Source organism: Mercurialis annua, linkage group LG5 (genome assembly GCF_937616625.2).
Source record: "Mercurialis annua linkage group LG5, ddMerAnnu1.2, whole genome shotgun sequence".
Taxonomy (NCBI): Eukaryota; Viridiplantae; Streptophyta; class Magnoliopsida; order Malpighiales; family Euphorbiaceae; genus Mercurialis; species Mercurialis annua.
The window spans coordinates 47,784,337-47,807,306 of record NC_065574.1 but is presented as its reverse complement, the minus strand read 5'-3'; the positions used below and the strand labels follow the sequence as shown (position 1 = coordinate 47,807,306).

General features: G+C 32.7%; 1 protein-coding gene and 1 non-coding gene across 2 annotated transcripts; one reads left to right on the top strand and one right to left on the bottom strand.

The window, feature by feature from the left end:
• Positions 1 to 1,185: 1,185 nt before the first annotated feature.
• Positions 1,186 to 20,866, bottom strand: LOC126681315 (uncharacterized). The gene is made up of 22 exons (XM_056105916.1): positions 20,627 to 20,866; positions 20,402 to 20,540; positions 19,732 to 19,834; positions 19,354 to 19,401; positions 18,447 to 18,544; positions 18,220 to 18,334; positions 18,009 to 18,091; positions 16,891 to 17,449; positions 16,720 to 16,802; positions 16,384 to 16,438; positions 14,691 to 14,748; positions 13,078 to 13,164; positions 12,827 to 12,946; positions 12,367 to 12,432; positions 10,312 to 11,809; positions 4,323 to 4,378; positions 3,760 to 3,857; positions 3,161 to 3,212; positions 2,490 to 2,553; positions 2,139 to 2,234; positions 1,823 to 1,895; positions 1,186 to 1,629 (listed from the first exon to the last, which is right to left on the bottom strand). Exons 2-22 carry the CDS (start codon positions 20,513 to 20,515, stop codon positions 1,520 to 1,522), a joined length of 3,636 nt encoding a protein of 1,211 aa, XP_055961891.1. The 5' UTR covers positions 20,516 to 20,540; positions 20,627 to 20,866; the 3' UTR covers positions 1,186 to 1,519.
• Positions 8,419 to 8,492, top strand: TRNAV-AAC (transfer RNA valine (anticodon AAC)). Its single transcript has one exon. It is a non-coding gene; the product is annotated as a tRNA-Val (tRNA).
• Positions 20,867 to 22,970: the final 2,104 nt, after the last annotated feature.

Sequence of the window (22,970 nt, the reverse complement as noted above, 5' to 3'; positions counted from 1 at the left end):
ATGAGACGAGGGAAATATTTTTTGTGTATTTTATATTTTTAAAATTTAGTATATTTATATTTTAAATTTAAATTAATATTAGTTTTTTAAAATTTAAAAATTAAATAAGTAAATTAATAGACAAATTGAATAAAAAAATTAGATAAAGTGTTTGTTTTAAATATTAGATAAAATTTAATTATTAAATAAATAAATAAGTAAGAAAAGATTTATTTTATTAAAATTAAAAAAAATAGGTTGGCTAACTGACCCGCGCGCGTCACCCGCGGGTCAGTGTAGCATGTGCACCAGCATATCTGGTGCACATGTCATGCGTCAGCAGGCCTGACGCGCGCGTCAGGCCTGCTGACGTCATTGTACGTAAAAAATGTAAACTTTTTGTGAAAAATGGTACCGCATGTCAGCTATTTTATAGGGAAAGGTACCGCATGAAAAGTCACCCACTTTTTTTACACAGATCTGTAACTTACTCTTTTCTATATATATAATCCCAGCCCGATCTGGCTCTTACACTTAATACAGGCGGTTTCTGACTCATATTTTTTTTTTGTCAAAGACTGATCTTTTTTGGACTTATATAAAAAATCATACAAAAATAAAAGTCTAAACCCCCCGACAAAATACCCGACTTTTTTAGGGTTCGGATTCAAACCGGATTTGAGACAAAAAAATTATTATCCAAACCCGGACCTACGGGAACATGCCTGGCTGGGCCAGGCAAATACCCGCGTCATGAACAAGACTCTGAAGTGTTTCTCTAGTTTAAGAGGTCATTTTATAAAACCAAAAAAATATTAAGGGCTAGAAATGTAAATATAATTTTTAAAAAATCATATTTTCCTTGTAACAATTCTAACATATCAAAGAGCTAAAACCGGCAAAAAAAAAGAGCTAAAAAGAACTAAGAAGCACGGAAACTTCGATAAAGTTGCGTTTCCCGTTTCGAAAACGTTTCGGAAACCGGAAACTTTTAGACACCCGTACGAAACGTTTCGGGCCGTTTCCGTAAATAATAAAAATTAAAAATTTGTAAAAAAATTAAAATTATTACCCACAAATAAAAAAATCTAACTTGTTATCCATAAATTTTACATTTGCATTGCCCACAATACATCAAATATACTTATTTGTGTTGAATTATATTATATTTTTTTATATATTTATAAAATTTTAAATATTAGTATATTAAAATGAATTATTTTGTTAATTATCATAAATATTTAGATAATATTTTTATAAATATATCTCTATATTTTTGTTATTTGCACGTTTCCCCCACGTTTCGTGTCCTTCATTTTGAAAAACTTTTGTTTCCCCGTGTCCGTTTCGTATCGTTTACATTTCCCGTTTCCGTTTCCATGCTACATAGAAAAAGAATATACATCTGAAGGTTTTCATATGACATTAGCAGATATGCTTCTCTCTAAAACAAGCCAAAAAGACTATTAACTCTGTAATTCTTACTCTCCAAAGAAAAAGTTAAGCAGTTATCTAATCTAAATTACTACTGACGAGCGCCCTAATCACTTTCATCAGATTGTAAATCCTGTATGCTTCTCGGCGAGCTTTCCGAAGAACCAGTTGCTGGTCTTTTCCCTAGGTCAATAGAATGCTGAACCATACGGTGCACTGACCGGACCGGACAAACAAAATAAAAAGATTAAACCAGTTTGATAGTGTAGAACTAACCAAGAGAAAAAGGAACATATTATATCTTGAACACATTAAACATCAAGTCATTTACAAAAATTCTTGCCTGAACGGATCTAAATGCTAAAAATTTAGAGCATTATGGAAGACCTAGATTTGTTGAAATTTATACCTGATGCTAGACCTTTCATTAGAAGTGCCTTTGCCAACTTGAATTCCGCTTGATGTGCAATCACAAACTTATCCTGCAAATTCAGCAATTCTCGATCAGCCCACTTAATTTGCATTTCCTTAGCAGACAATTTAGACTCCGAGCAAACGACAGGTTTAAATCCAGTGTCTTTGCGTCAAAGTGCTTAGCATGTTGATGAAAAATTAACTTTAATATTTTGTAAACCACCATTTAACATACAAGCAAAAGAAATTTATAGTTCTACTAATATCTATGCTAATATTAACATGGGATAGTAAGCACTTCGATTTCTTACCATTTCTTGATACATAAACCCTGTAACTTGATCACATCTAGCTTGATGCCTCAATAAGAATGGGCGTAGATAGCTCATATACAATTGCCTGGCTCCCTGATAGATAACAATCAGTTAGCAGCTAAACTAACTTTTTTTTCTTTTACGTATAGCAATAACTTCTACAACATCGATTTGGACAATCCTGTGTTACAGAATTTCTCCAACATAGACATTGTGAAAGTGTGCACAGTAAATTTGTCAATTTCATGTCAAATGCTGATTTATTCTATTAGGCATGAATTGAAAATACAGTACTAAAGGACTAATAAGTAGTAAGAGTAGAACCACTAGAAAATAGAAGCGGCTTACATTGACTGATGGAATCTGTAGCCAAACAAGAAATGCAAACTTCACATGATAGTAAAGTGGAAACCTGATGAATCAAAGTAAAATGCCACCTTAGAATATGATGTCATTCAACACAAAAAAGGAAGTTTCCAGAAAAGAAAGACCATTGTAAACATTATTAGATTGATAATACTCATAATAAATACGAGTCGTTTAATAAGTAAGTCAACACAGAACTTCTATTTCTTAAGTGATAACTGAAGTTTGGTGAGTTTGTTTCTTGCAAACAATATATGCATTTTTTACCAGCAATTTAATCATAAACCATTATAGAGAATCAAATGGAAGAATAATGAAGAACCGTAATTGTAAGTTGCCAGCCTAACAATAGGTTAAGCTCGAAGGAATCTTATCGGTTCAAATTCAGAAAACTGTAATCAATAATCCAACAATATAGTTGAATCAGCATAACAAATTAGACAAAATAACAGCTTATGTTGGCTTTCAATAGATGAAAATGCATAAGTCAACAACTAAGTAGTAAACAAGCTAACATTTAACTTATGCCTAAGCACCATATCATTTGTTTACACATTAAAGAAGGAACACAATTGACAGCGGCACATTTGACTTTCCAAGTCAGCGGAAACCTTTATCTCAAAAAAGATTAAAAAGATAAAGAAACACCATACCAGGATAGGATTTTATCTGCGAACATTTCCCCAACACTGAAAGTTCCATAAGCTGCAAATAGCACACATAGTGGGAGTAAAATAGTTGCCAATTATAAGAATATCAAAAGTTACTATTAATTCCACATATCACCAAGGGTATAAAGTATGACTAACAAGGTTCTAATACAATAGCTATCAAAACGATTTTCTCCATTCTAGCATAAACGCAGATGCACCCACTTTGATGAGGATAGAGCATAAGAGAATAAACTTCTATGCAATTGAAGGACTTTAAAGCTATAGAATATTATGAAATGATAGGCATTAGCCCTCCACAAATATAAGCATGCATGTATTGATGAATGCCAATCCAGGACAGTTCCAAAGCCTTTCATTTGATTATATCAGTAAGTAAGTAATAACAAATTTTGTCAAGATGGATCATGAAAGAATAAAAAGTAAAAGTGCAAAATGGTGCATTTGTCTCACAGTGACTAATAAGTAGGTGAAGCTCTAAACATCCAAAGCAAATAAAGCATTTAACACTGATTGTCTATAAGTAGCTTAAGAGATATCTGTATAGTTAAAAAAGATAATAATTAAGCAAACAAACTAACCAGCCCAATAAAGAAGCCATTTTTGTTGCTCAACAGGATCTCTGTTCTCAATAGCCTTGAATGTTGAGTAAACAGGTAAAACTACCCCCACACTACAGCTGCATCATCATCATCACACTATTAATCTCCATTACCATTACAATTACCATTACAATTACCATTACAATTACCAAAATAAAATTGATCTTTTTTTTTGCAACGAGGACTCACTCCCCCGAGCCGAAGCACAGGATGACTGTCAAACCCCGGGATGTGGACCGCCCGCAAGCCCACATCCCTGGAAATTCCGGACTACAATGGCCAACGGCTCAATTTCAACCATTCCATTTATTAGAAAGGGCATAACCGGGTTTAAACCCATGACCATGACGCCTAGATTGGCTGAGACTTAACCACTAGACCAAACCCGTGCCGGCCAAAATTGATCTTTTGTTCAACTTATCCTTTCTTCCAAATTTTTTTATCAAATTAAACAAAACAAAACAAACTTATTGTCTAGTGTATGATCATACAAAAGATTTCAAATAAATGCAAACAAATAAATATAATATAAGGATAAATACCATGCAGTACGGACAACAATTGCATTAAGTGGGGCAAGAAGCACTTGCAATCCAACCTGCAAAAAAACACACATATATTCTTCATCAATTAATCAATCTTAACATTAAGAACTCAAATTTCAATGCTAAATTAAACTTAATTTATCTATTTTAATTACTTACTTCCTTTAGGTATCAAATTTTTAAAACTCAAAAAAATAAATTAAACCATTAATTTACGCATAAAAAACAGAGATTTTTAAACAGGCAATAAGGTTGATAATTATACTTTTACAGAGATACGGATTGATCAGAGAAATACTGACCTCCATTGAAATATCAATCACACCCCAAGTTTTACTCGCAGAGAAGATGGAGATTTATCTTGCAGTTACATTTACTTTTTAATTTATTTTTAAGCTCTTTTATAGGTTCTTACATGGGATACATGTACTTTTACTAAATAACCCTTATTCATTTACTGTTAATTGATTATATGATTAAAGGTTATATAGTAATTTATTACTAATTAAATATATGTAATATAAAATTTGAATAATTATTAGTATAGAATTCTATTGCAATAAGAAAAGTATTAAATTTAATACACCGACGAAGTTAAACACCTCTAATACAATAATATAACTATCAACTATGAATTTAATCATCCATGAAAGTTGGGTTAATGACCATTAAATTTGGTTTTTGTTAATTATTTCTGAAATTATCACCCAAAATCTCAAAATTCCTATTTTATGCCTTCCAGACCGCGGAACTGTTCCGCGGTTTGTGTAAACCGCGGAACAGTTCCGCGGTCTGTCCTACGTGGCTCCTCGCTAGAGGAGCCACATAGGAAAAGTAAACCGCGTAACAGTTACGCGGTTTGCTTTTCCAACGTGGCAAACTGCGTAACTGTTACGCGGTTTACTTTTGTGCAGTCAGGGAATTTACTGATTGGGAGATTAATACATCATTTAAATCTAACTATATTCAATAATTAAAAATTAATATATCTATAAATTTTAAAGACTCACCCGATAATTCCGCGCCAAAAAATAATATTCCGCGCCGAAAAATAATATTCCGCGCCGAAAAATAATATCTGCCACGCAAAATAATATCCGCCACGAAAAATAATATCACTTTCCGAAAATAGGCTCCGTAAAATTTTCTCCAAAATAATATCCCCTCTAACTCTCTAACTCTCTAACTCTCTCTCTCTCTCTCTCTAACTATTCTCTCTCTCTCTCTAACCTATTTCTTCAAATGTTGTGGTGTATGTTAAGGGGGAATGATTTCCCCCTTATATAGTGGTGTAGACCGCGGAAATGTTCCGCGGTCTACAACCACTCTGGTCAAGGGAATTTATTCCCTGTCAGAGGGAATAAATTCCCTCTGTAAACCGCGGAAAGCTTCCGCGGTTTACAGTGACCTGTCACTGTAAACCGCGGAAGCTTTCCGCGGTTTACAGCCACGTGGTTCCACCTGCGTCCAGGTGGAGCCACGTGTGCAGACCGCGGAACACTTCCGCGGTTTACAACAAACCGCTGAAGTGTTCCGCGGTCTGTATGACACAAATAAGGAAAAATAGTTAATTTCGGGCTAATTTTAGAAAATTTTTTAATTTTGTAAATAAAAACGTCATTAACCCTGAAAAGTTACATTGGTTAATTAGAGTACTAATACCTTTACAGTTTACAATACTTTAAAGTTGTCAAAAGGCTCACTTTGACCCCTGAGGTCGGACCAAAAAAATAAATAAACCCCTAAAGTCGAGGTTGGCTCACTTCACACCCCGTAGTTGATCAAAACGGCTCACATTACACCGGATGCTAACTCTGTTAGTTTTTTCTGTTTAGACCCTTAGAAAAAAAATTCAAAAGCATCCTTAATGTATAAAATACTTACCAATTTTATATTTATAATTTTTTTTAACCATTTTCACCCTCTTCTACATTAAATATATATAAGTAAATAATATTTAAAATTAAAATATTTATTAAAAATGTGAAACTTAATTAAATATTTTAAAACCTAATTAAACACTTTGCAGCCCAATTAAACAAATCGAATCCAATTAAACCAATCGATTGAATGTAAAACTCATTAAATCAACTAAAACTATTACAATTAAAATATTTTTAATCACCGTCGATTTTTTTTCCGTTATTCCAAAATATTGGCCATTTTTTTATAGACCGCTGAAATTTCTGGCGGTTATGTCCGGCCCGAGCTGTTCTTCCCACTTGGGATTCTTCCCAGAAATGGGAAGAATAGCGCTGTTCTTCCCAAAGTGGGAAGAGTCTGTTCTTCCCACTCTTCCCACTTTGGGAAGAACATCTGTTCTTCCCAGAAGTGCATGTTCTTCCCAAAGTGGGAAGAACAAATCGTCGTGTTCTTCCCCCTTTGGAAAGAACAGTTTTTTTCTTTCCAAGAAGAAAGAACAAATCGGGAGAAGACCGTTGTAAATATCAGTAAAATTTATTGACAAAAAATGTAGGATTGTTTTGGAATAAATTCGGAGAATGTTCCGTTCGTTTTTTCTGATTATTTTTTTATTTATTTAATTAAATTTCAAAGTGTTAAAATAAGTTTTGATTGTTTTAATAAATATTTTAATTATTAATATATAAATGAAGAAGAGGGTGAAAATGGTTAAAAAAATTATAAATATGAAATTGGTAAGTATTTTAAACATTAAGGATGTTTTTGATATTTTTTCTTACCTGCCACATCATCATTTAACAGGAAGAAACTAACGGCGGTGTAATGTGAGCCGTTTTGGACAATTACATGGTGTGAAGTGAGCCAACCTCGATTTTAGAGGCTTATTTATTCTTTTGGTCCGACCTCAGAGACTAAAGTGAGCCTTTTAAAGTTTAAAGTCTATCCAAATAGTAATTCATACGAATTTTTACTTTAATTTTTGGCTTATCCCCTTAAAAATCCCCCACCTTTTAGCCCCAATTCGTTTGCACCCTCACGTTGTAAACCCACCAAATATACCCAAATTACGACCTTTCACTTTCAATTGTACCCTCTAACATCAAATTGATCTCTTTTTACTTGAAAAATGTTCAAATTAATACTTTAAATTTTAACATATATTCTAATTAGGACTTCATGTTATATTTAAAACGAAAATAAAACTATTCTTTTGAACATTTTTTAAGTGAAAAGAGGTCAATTTGATGCTTGAGGGTACAATTGAAAGTGAAAGGTCGTAATTTGGGTATATTTGGTGGTTTTACTAACGTGAGGGTGCAAACGAATTGGGGGCTAAAAGGTGAGGAAGGGGGGGTTTAAGGGGATAAGCCTTAATTTTTGGCTATGTATCATAGATCGTACTGGTTCGTTTTTCATTAGAGAAGACGAATAAATTTGGATTCGTCTATTCCAAGACAAACCCAAATTTAAATTTGTCTCGGAGAAGACGAACCGATGCTGGTGTTGAGTCGGAGCTGTAGCCAGAATGATGGCTGGAGTGGGGGCCGGAGTGATGGTTAGAGTGTGAAAAGACGGTGGTGGAGGTGAAAATTTCGGAATAAAAAGCGGTCTAATTCAATTAATTAGAATTTGTAATTAATTAATTAAAAAATATTAATAATTTTTTAATATACATAAAATTTATAATAATTTAATTTGATTAATTTTGCGGTGTAAAGACAGTGAGATCCAAAGAGGGCGGAGATGGATTTTTATAACGTAATAATATTTATTTATATTAAGTAAAAATTTATTATTATTATCTTTTGAAATTTTAAAAAAGATGGATTTTTTGTTTTATTTATAACATTAAAAACTATTTAGAATATATATTAAAATGCGAAGTATTGAGAAAGAGATCAATTTGACGTTTGAGGGTGTAATTGAAAACGAAAGGCGTGAATTTGTATGAAATCAGTGATTTTATAATGTCAAAGTGCAAATAAAATAGGGTTAAAAGGTAGAAGTTTTTAAAAACTATTAGCCTAAAATATATATTTACGACTCAAATTACAAGCCATATGTTAAACGCATAAAACGAGTTTTGAAAAATTAACTAATCTTTTATTAGCTTAAATTTTGAATCATAGAAATGTTTTATGTATGTGGTACTATGAATTCTAAACAATACGGTGTCGTGGTGTAGTTGGTTATCACGTCAGTCTAACACACTGAAGGTCTCCGGTTCAAACCCGGGCGACGCCAATTTAGTTTTCTGCCTTTTTTTTTTGTTAATTTCTATGCTATAGTTATTAGTTACCCTTAATTTGCAGTTCATTATCCATAAAACTGACGGGAAACAAAGGAGCCAAGAATATGTAAAAAAAAAATTAAATAACATGTGCAAACATCAATCATTCATAGAGTTTAACTGCAGCAAGGAGTTGCAGGTTCTCTGGCTAATTTGAGCCAAACTAGTGAAGAGAAAAAAATAAATGAAATAACAAGGACTTAATAGGTTCACAGCTAACTTGAGCCAATACTAATACTAATGAGTAGCACGGATATGGACGCGAGAAAACAGAACATTTGGATACGAACACGGCGAAATAATATATTTAACAAGTGTTTTTTGTAAGGTTTCCTACGTTAAAAATGAAAGTTCATGTTCGCAACATCAAGTGTCCGAATGTTTTCGAAAAGAGACACGTTAATTGAATAAAGTGCCCGCGCTACCTAGTTCCAGTCTATACATAAAATTCCCATAACTCAAACCATTTCAGAATCTTGAAATCATCTCCAGCAAAGGTTTTGGAAAGCTCAGGAAAATATATGATATGACCAATGCACCATTCTTCTTGTTTCAGCTGATCAACCAAATTACTTAGCTGGTGCAGCAATTTGACCTCTTTTTGTTGCAGACTTCTTCATTCATTCCGTTCAGAAGCTGCAGTCGAATCTCCTGTTTTGTCGCAGCAACAGTTTATATTTAATGAAATATGTAAAGACAAACTCACTTTCATTGCACAGTTATAATAAATATCAGAAATCAAACAGTATTTCGTTACCTGAATGAGAGCTACACTGAAATTAGTTTCTTTGAATGCCATAACACTTGTCGAAGAACAACTATGTCAGTGTCTGTCAACCCTCATCATACATATGAAGATCCTTTCGTTCTCATTTGCGCTTCTGACATGTACGTTGAAAACCAGATAAAACTTATGGTAAGATCCATCAGCAAGTTACCATTCTCAGGATAGACTGCTTTGCACGAAATAGCTTGAGTTCTACGTTTTGATATTCTGTTTAAGTTTCCAGAAACACTTCTGAAACTTTATATTTCTAACATAAAAACATGATTTCACTGTTTCTCGTTTCAGTATGTCCCAATTTAATGTTTCTGTTTCAGTGCAACATATCCTATAATAGCTCTACACACCTCTTGAGTATGAATGCTGAATCAATCTTTGTATCGTGCTACGTGAGCTTCCAACAATGTACTTGCATGTTATAGACTTTCCAAGATTTTGTTGGAATGTCAAGAGTACGAAGAACATTATATACTTAACTCAACACTTGCACTCTTGAAACTTTCAAATAGTTCGGCATTCAAGCAAGACAGCATTGAAAATATAGAGCAAGCTTTCTTATGAGTTCTATCCCCGGAGGTAAATACATGGACTCTGTTATCAAGGTACATCCAACTACAGCCAGCAAATTTCTTAGCCTCATTTTCTCTCATCTGCTTCCTTATCCTCCCCATGTCAGCCCAGTTCCCTTCTGATGCATAAACATTAGCCAACTGGACATAACGATCTCCATTATTTCCCTCAATCGTTAATAATTTCTCCTCTGCTACTTTTGCTAATTCTGCATTCCTGTTTATCCTACAAGCATTCAAGAATGCCCCTAGAACTATAGCATCCTGTTGTTCTACGGGTATCTTTTCCATTAGTGATACCGCCTTTTCTAGTTGATTACCTCTACCATATAGATCGATCATACACGTGTAATGATCAACTTCAGGCAGTATATCATGCTCTTCTGTCATGGAATAGAAGAATTTTTCACCTAAATCTACCAGTCCACAGTGACGGCAAGCAGATAAAAGTGCAATATAAGTAACTACATTTGGTTTAAGTCCTTTCTCCAACATTTCCTGAAACAACTCGATAGCTTCGATCTCATGCCCATTATGAGCATAACCAGCTATCATAACATTATAAAGGATAGAATCTCTTTCATTAACATCTTGGAAAAGTTTTTCTGCATATTTTACGCTCCCACTTTTTGAATACATATTGATTAAAGCAGTCGTCAGTTTCTTATCCATTTCAACATCCATTCTGAATGTATAGCCATGAATTTCCTTGCCCAGATTAAGAGCGGCTTTCAACGCACACGCGCCAAACACAGTTATAAGAATCAAACTGTCAGGAACAGTTACTTCCTTAGCCCTAAACTCACTGAGAAGTTCAAAAACAGCTTCACATTGATGTAATTTAGCATAGCCAGTAAACAAAGCTGTCCAAACGATGGCGCTCTTTTCTTCTACAGAATCAAAAAGCCTACGAGCTTCCACCATATTTCCTTGTGACGAATACATCGTAATCATAGAACTAACTAAATAAGAACTTCTACTCATACTACCTAAATACATTGACTCAACATACTTATTATTTCCACACTTGCAATAAACATCAATAACACCGCTTTCCAAAAAAGAATTCGACTCCAACCCGTTTCTCAATACACAACCATGGATCTCCTTTCCAAGCTTCAAGTTCTTTAAACCCGAACAAGCACTCAAAAGACTAGCCAAACTATGTTCATTCCATCTAACACCATTGTCCATCATACAAGCAAATAATTTCAATGATTCCACCTCAAATCCATTTTGAACATAACCCGAAATCAAAGTATTCCAAGAAACTATGTCATTCCCCTCACTTTCTCTCCAAAACAACCTCAAACCAAAATCCAATTCACCCTCTCGACAACAAGCGGCCACCATAGCATTCTTCGAAACAACATCAACAAATCCTCCACATCCATTAAACACCTTAAAAGATTCCTTAAAACAGCCACATTTCGAGTACATGTCAATCAATGAACTAACAGCAAACCCGGTTTTTTCATTAGCTGATTTAACCATAAATGAATGAACCTGCTTCCCCCAACACAACATAGCTAACTTAGCACACAATTTAACCATTGTTGTGGCAGTAAACTCATCAATTTTGTACTGGTTTTTTTGCATTTCTTTAAACAATTCAAGTGCATAAAACTCATAACCCTCTGCATTTAGATAAGCTGATAACATTGAATTATAGGTTACTAAATCTTTAATAGAAGCAGAGTCGAAGATACCCTTTGCTCGTGTTAAGTTTTGGGTTTTTATATGCGCTGAGATTATTGCATTCCATGAGAAAACGTTTCTCTCAGGCATTTCGTCGAACAGGTTCTGTGCTTCTTGTATAAGGTTATGTTTACTGTATAAGTGGATGAGTTGATTTGTGGTGATTATGGGCAAAGCAAAGCCTGATTTTATGGCGTGGACTTGAAATTTTAAACCGTCTCTAAGACAATTCATTTACAGGATATTATAGTGATAATTCAAGTTTCTGGTTTTGCAGCATAAATTTTTGCTGGCAATCCAAGCGAAGTGTCGTTTAGATGTGTTTATGTGGAAGTTCTCAAAGAACGACCGATTGATTCGGCATAAAAAAAACAATCGTTTTATATGTCGTTCAATCGTTTTATATGTCGTTCAATCGTGCAGTCCTCAAGGAACATATGTCGTTTACCGTCTTTTAACATTTTCTTACCAGTATTACGACGGGTAAAAGTATAACTGACACTATTTTGTATTTTCCAATAAAAGTTAACTTCTTTTTATCATAGCAAATATTTATTTTCCCTTTGAATTTGGGAAGGTGAGTTCAAAAACATCCTTACATTTAGCACAAAAACATCTTTAAAAGAAGTGTTTTGCTTCGTTTTGCCTTTTAAATGGTTTAATAATTTATTACCATTTCAGATAAAAAGAAGGCAAATACAGTTAAATTAACCAACTTTTAGATGTTTTTGTCCATAGAGTACAAAATTACCCTTTGTCGCACTATTCTCTCAGTACAGTAATTGATAGACAGACGCAACAATTTTTTCTTTTAATAAAATTATCCCTCTTTCAGGGGCGGAACTAGGAAATTTAAAATAAGTGGGCAAAAAAATAAAACGTAGAAAATATAACTAATCATAATAGAAATAAAAATATATATAAAAAAATATCTATCAAACCATGATGCATATATATAATTCAACTAAATAATTAGAATTTTAGTTGATAATAATTATTTAAAAAAAATTGAAGTACTAAAATTAATCTTTATTAAAGGTTTGCGGGGCGGACGCCATTTCATCCTAAAGAGTTGGGTCCACCTATGCCCTCTTTCAACATATAGAATTATTTCTTTTGAAAAAAAAATTAATTTTGTCAGAATTCTAACAATATAACTTTTTAACTATTTTCTTATTAAAAGTTAGATTTGAAAATAGAGATGTACGATTTCTCCTTCGTATCTTCTGGTTCTCACCATATCCAGCAATGGTTCTCCCTACATCCTACATTCTCTAGATGACCTTGCTGGCAATTTGTTATTGGAGAAATGGCATCAGCATTTTCTCCAACATTCTCTCTTGTTGTCATTTTTATTCTGTTGACCTCATTGTATAGATCATCTTTTAGCCAATTAGCTAGCGTAAACCTCAAGATATTTTGTATATAAATAGGACCTCTCTTTTTTGTATTTGATATACTGAATATATAAAAAAAACAGAGCTTTACTTTTCATATTTTTGTTCAAGTGTCATCAAAAAATCCGTCGAACCAGTGGCGGAGCCACAGCTAGGCGGAGCCGGGCTTCCGCCTTGCCTGTGATGGTAATTTTTTTAAGACACTACAAACCTTTTCAGCTACTCCGCGCTGGTCCGCTGCTTTGCTAATTCGTTGTTAAAGTGTTAATTAGAATTAGTTTCTTTTTTAGCTGTTGTGTTTTGAATGGGGAATAGAAAACTTGCTTTAATTTTTTTTTTATTTGTTTTGATTAATTAACGTCGTTTTAATTTATATTCTTGTAAAATGGGTCAAGACGAACCCAACTAGAAAAAAAAAAGAATTTGCAATCAGACTAGTTTGCATCAAACTATATTTTTCAAATTTCTATTTCTCTAATTTCCACATCAAATATTTTAATTTTTTTTTCAAATTAATCCCTTAATTCACCATCTAATCCCTAAATTATAAATTGAATTCTTATCATTACTCTAAGTCCTAGCTTATAATTTATTTTCATTGTTTCTCTTTTTCCTCTATTAAATGTCAAGTAAAATATTTTGAATGTTTTAAATATTATTTACTGATAAGTAATTATTAAACAATATTAGACTCTTACAAATAAATAATGACATACTAATTATTATTGGTGTTTAGTTGTTTAATTGTTTTGAAGAAAAAACACTATTTATAATTTGTTTTGAAGTTTAGGTTGATATTTAGCATTTTAATTTAAAATTTTATTGTTAATAATTATTGAACAATGTTAGTTTATTAGTAATTTTTTTTATAAATATGTAAAATTAATATTAGACTATTAATAAATTTGTTTTTTAAATTGATTTTAAATTAGTAAAATTGTGTTATAAATCAGTTCATTTGTATGATTTTGTTAAAATAGTTTACTTACGGCAAAATTTTTTATTGAATTTTTATCTATATCTATAAATTTTAATTCAAGTTCGACATGACTACTCGAATCAAGATTGTCCTTTTTATTTATTTTTCTGGACGTCACTGGAAGGATTGCCCTACATAATGGATTTAAAGCTTTTAAGTAATATTTGAACACTTTTTATATATTATTAAAAATTAAGGAATACAATATATAATAACAAACCCGAGTCCTTTTTCCATTATCGGCATTTGTGAAATATGTATCTCTAACATGTTTCAACATATTAACCTGGACAACACTTGTCTTATTGTGATCATTTAATATTATCATTCCCACAACCTTTTCTTTGCTATTATATAACGGACCACCTGAACAGACAGGGTAAATTGTTAAACCATTAACATGTATCAAAGGGAGTAATGAGTGATATTCTTCAAGAAGAATATCTTGTTTTGTTTCAGAAATTGAAGTCCATAATCTCTAACAATTCCCTAAACTGTTAATATGTATCAAAGGGAGTAATGGGTGATATTCATAAAGAACTATATCTTGTTTCATTTCAGAAATTGAAGTCAATAAATTTCCAATAATTGAGTATCGGAGGGGGCGGGGGTTGGACTCTATTAGAGTAGACTTAAAATCATTACACTTTTAAAAAATGTGATTAGGAACCGTTGTATCGTTATAGCTAGGATATACAACTTTGCCGAGATAAAATGATTCATACCAATTGCAACCGTTTCCAATATGGCCTAAGGTTTGACCAACACTTAATGAACTATTATCTGCAAATATTTCTCAAAATATATCAGGTCTATTACGATATCCAATTGAAGATAAATAAATACTATAACAGCCTTAACCTAGTAATTATGATTAGCATTTATCCTATGAGCATATATAGTAATTCTTGATGCAATATTAAGAGTGTGTACACAAGTCATTATAAGGGCAGTAACATCTATGCCAAAACCGGTGCAATGCATATTCATGAGTGTTCCCTTAGCATTGATAGTCGATTTAACTACCAATATGTTGATTTGTGCCGGTCTTTCCTAATTTAATTTTTAACTGCCATACTTGAAGTCATTAGTTTTTTTTAAAGCAGCTAATGCAAACAAAAAAGAACCAGCAGCCAAAAGCAATGGCAGAGCCACAACTAGGCGGAGTCGGGCTTTCGCCCTGTCTCTGACGGAAATTTTCTTAAAAGACTACTAACCTTCCTACCACTCCGCCACTTTGCTGATTCGTCTAAACCGTTAATTAGAGTTAGTTTCTTGTTTAGCTGTTATGTTTTGAATGGAAAAAAAGAAGGCTTGTTATATTTTTTTTTTTATTAATCGACGTCGTTTTAAACAGTTTGTATTCTTTTAAAATGGGTTAAAATGAACCAAACTAGAAAATGAAAAGAATTTGCAACTGGTCTTCTAAAGCAGCAGGCTGTTTTGCACCCACACCCATATTTTTTAAATTTTTGTTTATTTAATTTCCAAATCAAATTTCTTAAATCTTTTAAAATTAATCCCTTACTTTACCATCTAATCCCTAAATTTTAAATTGAGTTTTTTTTATCATAATTCTAAGTCCCAGCTTATTATTTGCTTCCGTTATTTCTCATTTTCCTCCATTAAATGTCAAGTAAAATGTTATTAATGCTTTAAATTTTATTTATTAATAAATAATTATTAAACAATATTAGACTCTAACAAATAAATATTGACATATTATGTCATCTTAAAAATTATTATAGGCGTTTAGTTGTTTAATTTTTTGGAAAAAAAAATTATTTGTAATTTGTTTGATAGTTTAGGTTGATATTTAGCATTTTAATTTAAAATTTTAAAGTTAATAATTATTGAACAATGTTAGTTTATTGGTTTTGTTTATAAACATGTAAAATTAATTTTAGACTATTAATAATTTTATTATTTTAATTGATTTTAAATAAGTAAAATTGTGTTATAAATTATTACATTTGTATAATTTTGTTGAAATAGTTTACTTACGGCAAAAAACAATTATAAAGTTTTTATCGATGTCCGTAAATTTTAATTCAAATTCGACACAACAACCAGAATCCAGTTCCCCCCCCCCCCCCTCTTGACTTATTTTTCTAGCAATGCCACTGCGTCAAACTGATTAATCTAACCGGAACCAAAAAATCCAATCAAAATTTACAGTTAACCTGTCATTATAGATTTATAGTTTTTAGATTTTGTGATTGTTAAATTGGCAAATCAGCTAATAGAAAAATTTAAATCTCAATCATTTGCAAATACTGACTGGCTAAGTAATACAATTGCTTCAAGAGGAATTGGAACAAATTTCGAAACGGGAAACTGATCATGTAAAAAGAGAGATCGACGCGGTTCGCAGGAAGCTCTAATTCAACTTTGAATTATCATTATCGCGTCAATTACAACAATGACTGATGGAATAACACTCTTGCAGCAGAGTATACCAGCTTCGCATCATCTGCATAACACAAACAAACATACATTTCAACCAACATTTCTATTAAATTTAGGCTTATTTCATTTTTTTGTAAAATCGCAAAGGTTCAAGACCATTGCTTAGACTATTAGAAGTTACACAGAAATTTATCAGATCGTATATCTTGGTGTTTCATTTACGTTTCTGAAAGTAATTCTAAAACACAGGAATTTTATATATAAAATTCATTCTTATAAAAATACTATTTCACCGCGTTTCTCGTATCAGAGTTTCCATTTCCATGCAACAGAGGGATTGCATACAAATGGATGCTGCAGTGAATTGGTTGAAAGGTCATTGCATAATATTCTTATCTCGTAAGCATACTGTGATCGAATGCTAACCTCTAATAAGTGATTCAATTTGCTCTTATGAGTATGACATGCAATATTTGATCCTAATTTACAAAGTGAAAGCACGAGTTTTATTCGCACCTGCGATAGAGGTCAAACTAAATGCTGAAGGAACATTGGCCTCTGCCTCAACAGTAGCTTTGGCAACTGCAATTCCGACGGCCATGCTTTGCATGATATCTAACCCTGAACAAAGAGAAGCAAGTGTCCCACCGACCAAGCAGTCACCAGCCCCAGTAAGCCTCACAACTGAGGCAGGAAGGCCCGGAAAATGAACAGCTAAAAAATGAGAGCTCTTCACAGTCTGTATAGCTCTAGAAAATTTACTTGCCGGACAGCTTAAAGCTACTGTATCATACAATGTTTTACTATATCCATGCTTTCTAGTTGTTTCTAACTTATTACTCATGAAGTTTGGCTCTTTCGAACATAAGAACACTCCGTCAGCACCAACTGTAACAACAACCGTCTTAATACCCTTGTCCAGCAAAATCAAGATGGCGGGTTTTAACATGTTGAATAATGACTCAGGCGAGTACTTTTTGATGTTATCCTTGTCAATTGGATGAAATGTATTTCCGCAAGACAAAGCGTTTGCCATGGCGATAAGCTCATCTTCATTTGGCGAAGCAAAAGCAACCTGTAGAAATCTCAACATCAAATATGGTATCATAACCAGTAGAAATCTCTACATAGTAAAGACATTGTTCAAAATTCAAGAAATTTTATCTAATTATTTTTTAAAATAAGGAATTACATTCTAGTATTGTGCATAAAACCCACTTAACATATTAAATCAAATGATAAATTCTAATATATAATAATTTAGAATATCAGCAGCATAAGGTAAAGGTTGAAATGATATTACAGTATCAGAACTTATCGACAGTACTAAAAATGAAATAAGTGGATTATAACTTCTCTTTCAAGCTAAAGAAAATATGTGACACATTGTAACGCAACCCTTACTGAGTATCCAGATGCATCATAAGGTAACAGTAGACGGGGAAAATATGGCAATAGACACCAGGCTATACTGAACTTCTAACTATCTCAATGAAAAAAAAAAATACCAAAAGAAAATAATTTCTGAACCAAAAAAAAAAACTAATATTCTCAAACGACATTCTTTGTATTCTCTTTATATAGTTTGGTTCAATAGATGTTTAAACAAAGAAGAGGAAAACCAAAGCACTCACATTACCGACAATTGAGGCAATTTTCATGGATTTTGCAACAGAAACAGGCTCAAACCAGACCGGGACGTTACATTTAGCCGCCACTGAGAAGAAAGCAGAAGTTAATTGACAAAAAAAACAGAAGTATGAATAGCTTCAAGTTCATAATCCATTCTACAAGTTTACATGCACGAGAAGAAACAGAGGGAATTCAGTTGGATGATAAAAGTACCTCGACAAGAAGCTTCTAAAGCAGAAACATTCAGATTTGCATCGACCAGCAATACCGAAGCAGAAGAAATATCGTTGCCAGATTGCAGAATCCACTCTGGTGTGAGGAACTTTTCCTGAGACAAGTTCATAACTTAGCAATAAAATCCTGAATCTATTATTACTCGTGAAGCCTGTACAAGCTGGCAGTATCTGATAAATCAATCTAATCAATTCAAATAAACTTACAACTGCTTCCACATCAGCAACGCCAGCTAGAACCTCTCCATGGGAGTTAAATATGTTGGATATGACAGGAGTTCTGATATTTTGGTGTCTTTGAATGCCTACGCCAACAATTCCACTAATGAACTAATGAACATGATTTAGAAAAGTATTCATGTATAAGAACCAAACTTCTTCTTCACATGCTATAAACCAGAAAGAGTTTAAAACTCTTATCCAAATCAGTAATAGGGGCCTTTTTGCCTGAAAACTATATTCAATAAGTTAGCAGAAGCTATCAACTTTATTACTCTATACTTCCTATGATCAGAAGAAAAGAAAAAACGTACGAGCCCATAATTCTTTAGCACTAGCTAGGATCCAGGAGACAACAACTATTAAATTCATAACTCACTACTTCTAGTCCAACAAGAAAGGAAAAGCAGGTAAGTGACTGTCTGCATTATGTCAAAAATGATTTTTTCCACCAAAATACTTCCTTTTACTATATTGTTATATGATAATTTTCTATATTCATCTCACAGGAGAACGATTCTCCGCAATATGAAGAGAAGTAATTCAGAGTTTTTTTTTAGCATCAGTTTTGAAGTTTAAATCTTCCTCTATATTTTTTTATATTTTTTATCACCTACAACCTTCTAAGCTACATGCAATTTTGTCTACTGATGAGCTATAAATGACTTTGAGACAGGCTCAACCTTCTAAGAAAGATTCCGACGGACTAACAATGATCTACGGCTAAAACCCAAATATTAGGCTTTTACGTTAGCATGAAGTGGCAAGCCAAGTGACATGTGAAAATATGATTAACACGGTTAGTACGCATTCTTTAGAAGCAGAAAATAGAAACTAATTCCAAAAATTAGCTATAATCACCGCAATTTCATTTAGTAGCGAGCATGAAAGTGACCTTTTGTGGATAGCCCGGCAGAATTCCAGTACTCCAAAAGTAAGTTCCCTACACAATTAAAAAAAGGATTTCTCAGTTTCAGACATTGTATTAACCGGCATGCAAACCTAACATGCTACAGCACTAGAAAGCTTAAATCCTTAATTTCATACTAGTTTTCCGAGCAAATATGACAAGAATGGAATTTTACAGACAATCTATTTCTGAAAAATGCAGCAAGGACTACCGTAAATATTCTTTCACAAGTTTGACGCAAGTCGTAACTCCCAGCCCCCTTAGCTACTTATACTAAAAAACTAGGATGCTACAAGAATTAAAGACAAAAGTAATAAACCTCTTCAAGTTAAAAGAAAAAGAATGAAGATCAAAAATAATTACCAGCCATATCATTTCCCAGAGCACTAATCATATAAGGCTTAGTGCCAAGCTTTGACATGCACTCAGCAATATTCCTTGCTACACCTCCAAGAGCATACTGCACCTGTATACAGTAAGCATCAGCAATTAAAAAAATCTTTTCGAAAACAATTTCTCACATTTTGTCAAACTTGATACAATAAAACCTAACTTATCATTGGCAACAATAATCATAGAGCATATAGATTAGTAGGCATGGACATTCGGTTCAACCGAACAGAACTGAAAATTTAAAAACTATCAAAACTGAACGGAATCGAATTATAGAAATTGAAAACATTTAAAACCAAACCAAAGTGGGTGCAATTAGTTTTCCCATTCAGTTCAACAAAAAGTGAACTGAAATTATTTTCCTTTCAAAAACGGACTCAACCAAAACAACTGAATCTCTTAAATACAAACGGAACCAAACTGAATTTATCCAGCTATTCGATTTGGTTCGGATTGTGCACTCCAAACACCAGTCTTCCAACTAAAAAGTAAAAACTTACCTAATGGGTTATGAACCTTTCACTTCCATAATCAATAAACCAAGAAAAGCAATACAATTTTGCACCAAATTCATCAAGAATACAAGGTTTTGACATTATCAGTAACTAAATATCAAAAACAAGAATCAAAAAGATGTAACCTTGCCAGGAACAGTAGTCCTGGGATTCGGAGAGATTGAAGGAATGGCATGAATATCCAACACCATCCCTCCAATTACAACTGCCTCTGCCTCTGCCTCCTCATCTTTTCCCATTAGTTCACCACCTTTTTAACAAAACCTTCATCAACAACCAAGAAAACTGTGCACAAATAAGCAAGCATACATAAAATACATTAAAAAAAACAGTAAGAGATAATCTTGTACCTGGTAAAGTTCAAGACTATCAGTTAAATCCAGTCTTCTCTACAAACTGTCCTCCATTACTCTGCAATTTCGAGTTTTTCTAAATTGAGTGACTGGGGGAACATTTTCATTAACTACCTAAATTTTCTTTCTTCTCCTATGCAGCTATCTAAACTAAGAATACTATAATAAAGGCCAAATTATTTCTAAATCCAAATTTTTGAGTCAATTAAGATTAAATCCATTTTAAACTTTTGGGTCAATTAGACCCAAGACTCTCTTAATTTAGGTCAAGTAACCCCAAAACTATACATTTCAAATGAACAAAAGGTCAACGCGCCCTTGAACTTGTGACACATGACCATCTAACCCAGTTTATACTTTTTTGAGCAATTAATCTCAAAACTCTTCATTTTTTTTGTTAAATAACACTATAATTTATATTTTTATTTCAAGAAATGAATTTAGGATAGTTATATCGCAACAATTCAGAAAGTATCTAATTACTTTTTTGTATCACTCACTTCCGATTTGTATTTACGCGTTTTAAAAATACTTGACTCAAAAAATTATAAATTAAATTAGATGATCCTGTGTCACAAGTTTAGGGGGCGCATTGACCCTTTGTTACATTTCAAAATGTGGACTTATATGATCCCAAAATTACTATTTTCTTATAATGTGATATTATTAGGGCTAAATGCATCAAAAATTACAAACTTTCGGGTGTTTTGCGTATTTAACATAAACTTTTAATTTTGTTAAAAAAAGTACACAAACTTTTCAATTTTTGCAAATAGTTCACCGACACTATTTTGGATGTAAAACAACATCGTTTAGGATATAAAATTGCACCGTTTTTTAAAGGAAACACAAACGTGGTCTTAATTGCAAAAATTGGAAAGTGCATGTACGCTTTTGTGAAAAGTTTATGTTAATTATTAAAAACACGCGAAAGTTAGTAATTTTTTATGCTATTAAACTTATTTTTTTATTATTATTTTTTATAAATAAGACAAATTATTTTTAATTAAATATTATTTTAATTATTATTCGATATTTTATACTTAAAAATAATTTATAATTATAATTACAATTATAATTATAATAATTTTAATCCATAATAAATATAATTATCATTATTTGACGAGCCAAAATACGAGTTGCGTGTGAAACAAGTAAAACGACATTAGTAATTGACAAAAAGAAGAATATTTTTCTTATACTTTGTATACTTTAAAATTGACTTATTATTATTTTAAAAGTTACAATTTAATCCGTAAAATTATAAATTGACCAATTTTAAAGAAAGTTGGCATGTAGGAACCGATGGAAACACGTTTTATATCAACCAAGGACGGGCCGAGTTCTAAGATGGTTCGACCAAACGAAGCCTATCTCAAGAACCGCCTTGAAGTAAACAGGCGACATGTATCGGCACAGATGAATCCTCAAAGATTCGTTGGCCTAAAGGCGAACTCATACAGATTTTGCCTGATGAAGACAACAACACAATCCTCCTAAGAATCGGCCAAACAGTTAAAGAGAGCGGTCCCTGGAGACATAATCTTGATAAGAGATCGAGTTTAAAGTCAACTGCAATGCGATAATCAAGGAAAGAATCTAGAAGAGATCTTCCAGATTCATAAAAGTTACTCTCCTGAACGAGAGTAAAGACTAAAATCAGAAAACATTCCTATTCAGGACTCCTACATGAATATTGAAAGAGAATATTCGACTATGAAGTAATTAGGAATCTCTCTCTCTAACTAGAAAACTTATTCCTTAAAGAAATCCATTTCCTTTTAGGATTCTATCAGGTCAGATCTCACTACTATAAAAGGAGCTAAGGTATGTAGGGGTGTGCAAAACTGAACCAAATCGTTTAACCAAAACAAATCAAACCAAAAAGTTTTATGGAGTGGTCAAAATGGTCAATTTGGAGTGATTTTGGTGTAAAATGAAAATCTCGGTTTATGGAGATGATTTGGTTTTAGGTCTCGGTTAACCGAACCAAACCGAAAAATCAATAATCAAAACGGCGCGTTTTGAGTATAGATAAAAGTCCTATTAACACCCTCAATAATTATAACCCTAACCAATTACCCCTAGTATATAAACCCTTACACCTAATCCTCATTGTCTTTTCAGCCACTCTCCCACTTCACTCTTTCTCACTCTCTTCTTTCTGATTTCTCTCATTTCTCTGATTTTTCTCGAAGGCGATCAAACCTAATACTCTCAAATCTCAATCTTTCATGAATCATGATCCTCTCTAACTCTGTCAATTGAACCTCTCATCTACCTAAATCCCTCATGTTTTCTGTCGATTAAATCCTATCATCGTTAACCCTAACCCTAGCAT

Coding starts and splice junctions, on each gene's coding strand:
- LOC126681315 (XM_056105916.1), bottom strand. CDS start 20,515: ATGGGAAAAGATGAGGAGGCAGAGGCAGAGGCAGTTGTAATTGGAGGG. Junction 18,545..19,353: donor TGCCGGGCTATCCACAAAAG/GTCACTTTCATG, acceptor TTGTTGGCGTAG/GCATTCAAAGACACCAAAAT. Junction 3,858..4,322: donor ATTGTTGTCCGTACTGCATG/GTATTTATCCTT, acceptor ATGATGATGCAG/CTGTAGTGTGGGGGTAGTTT.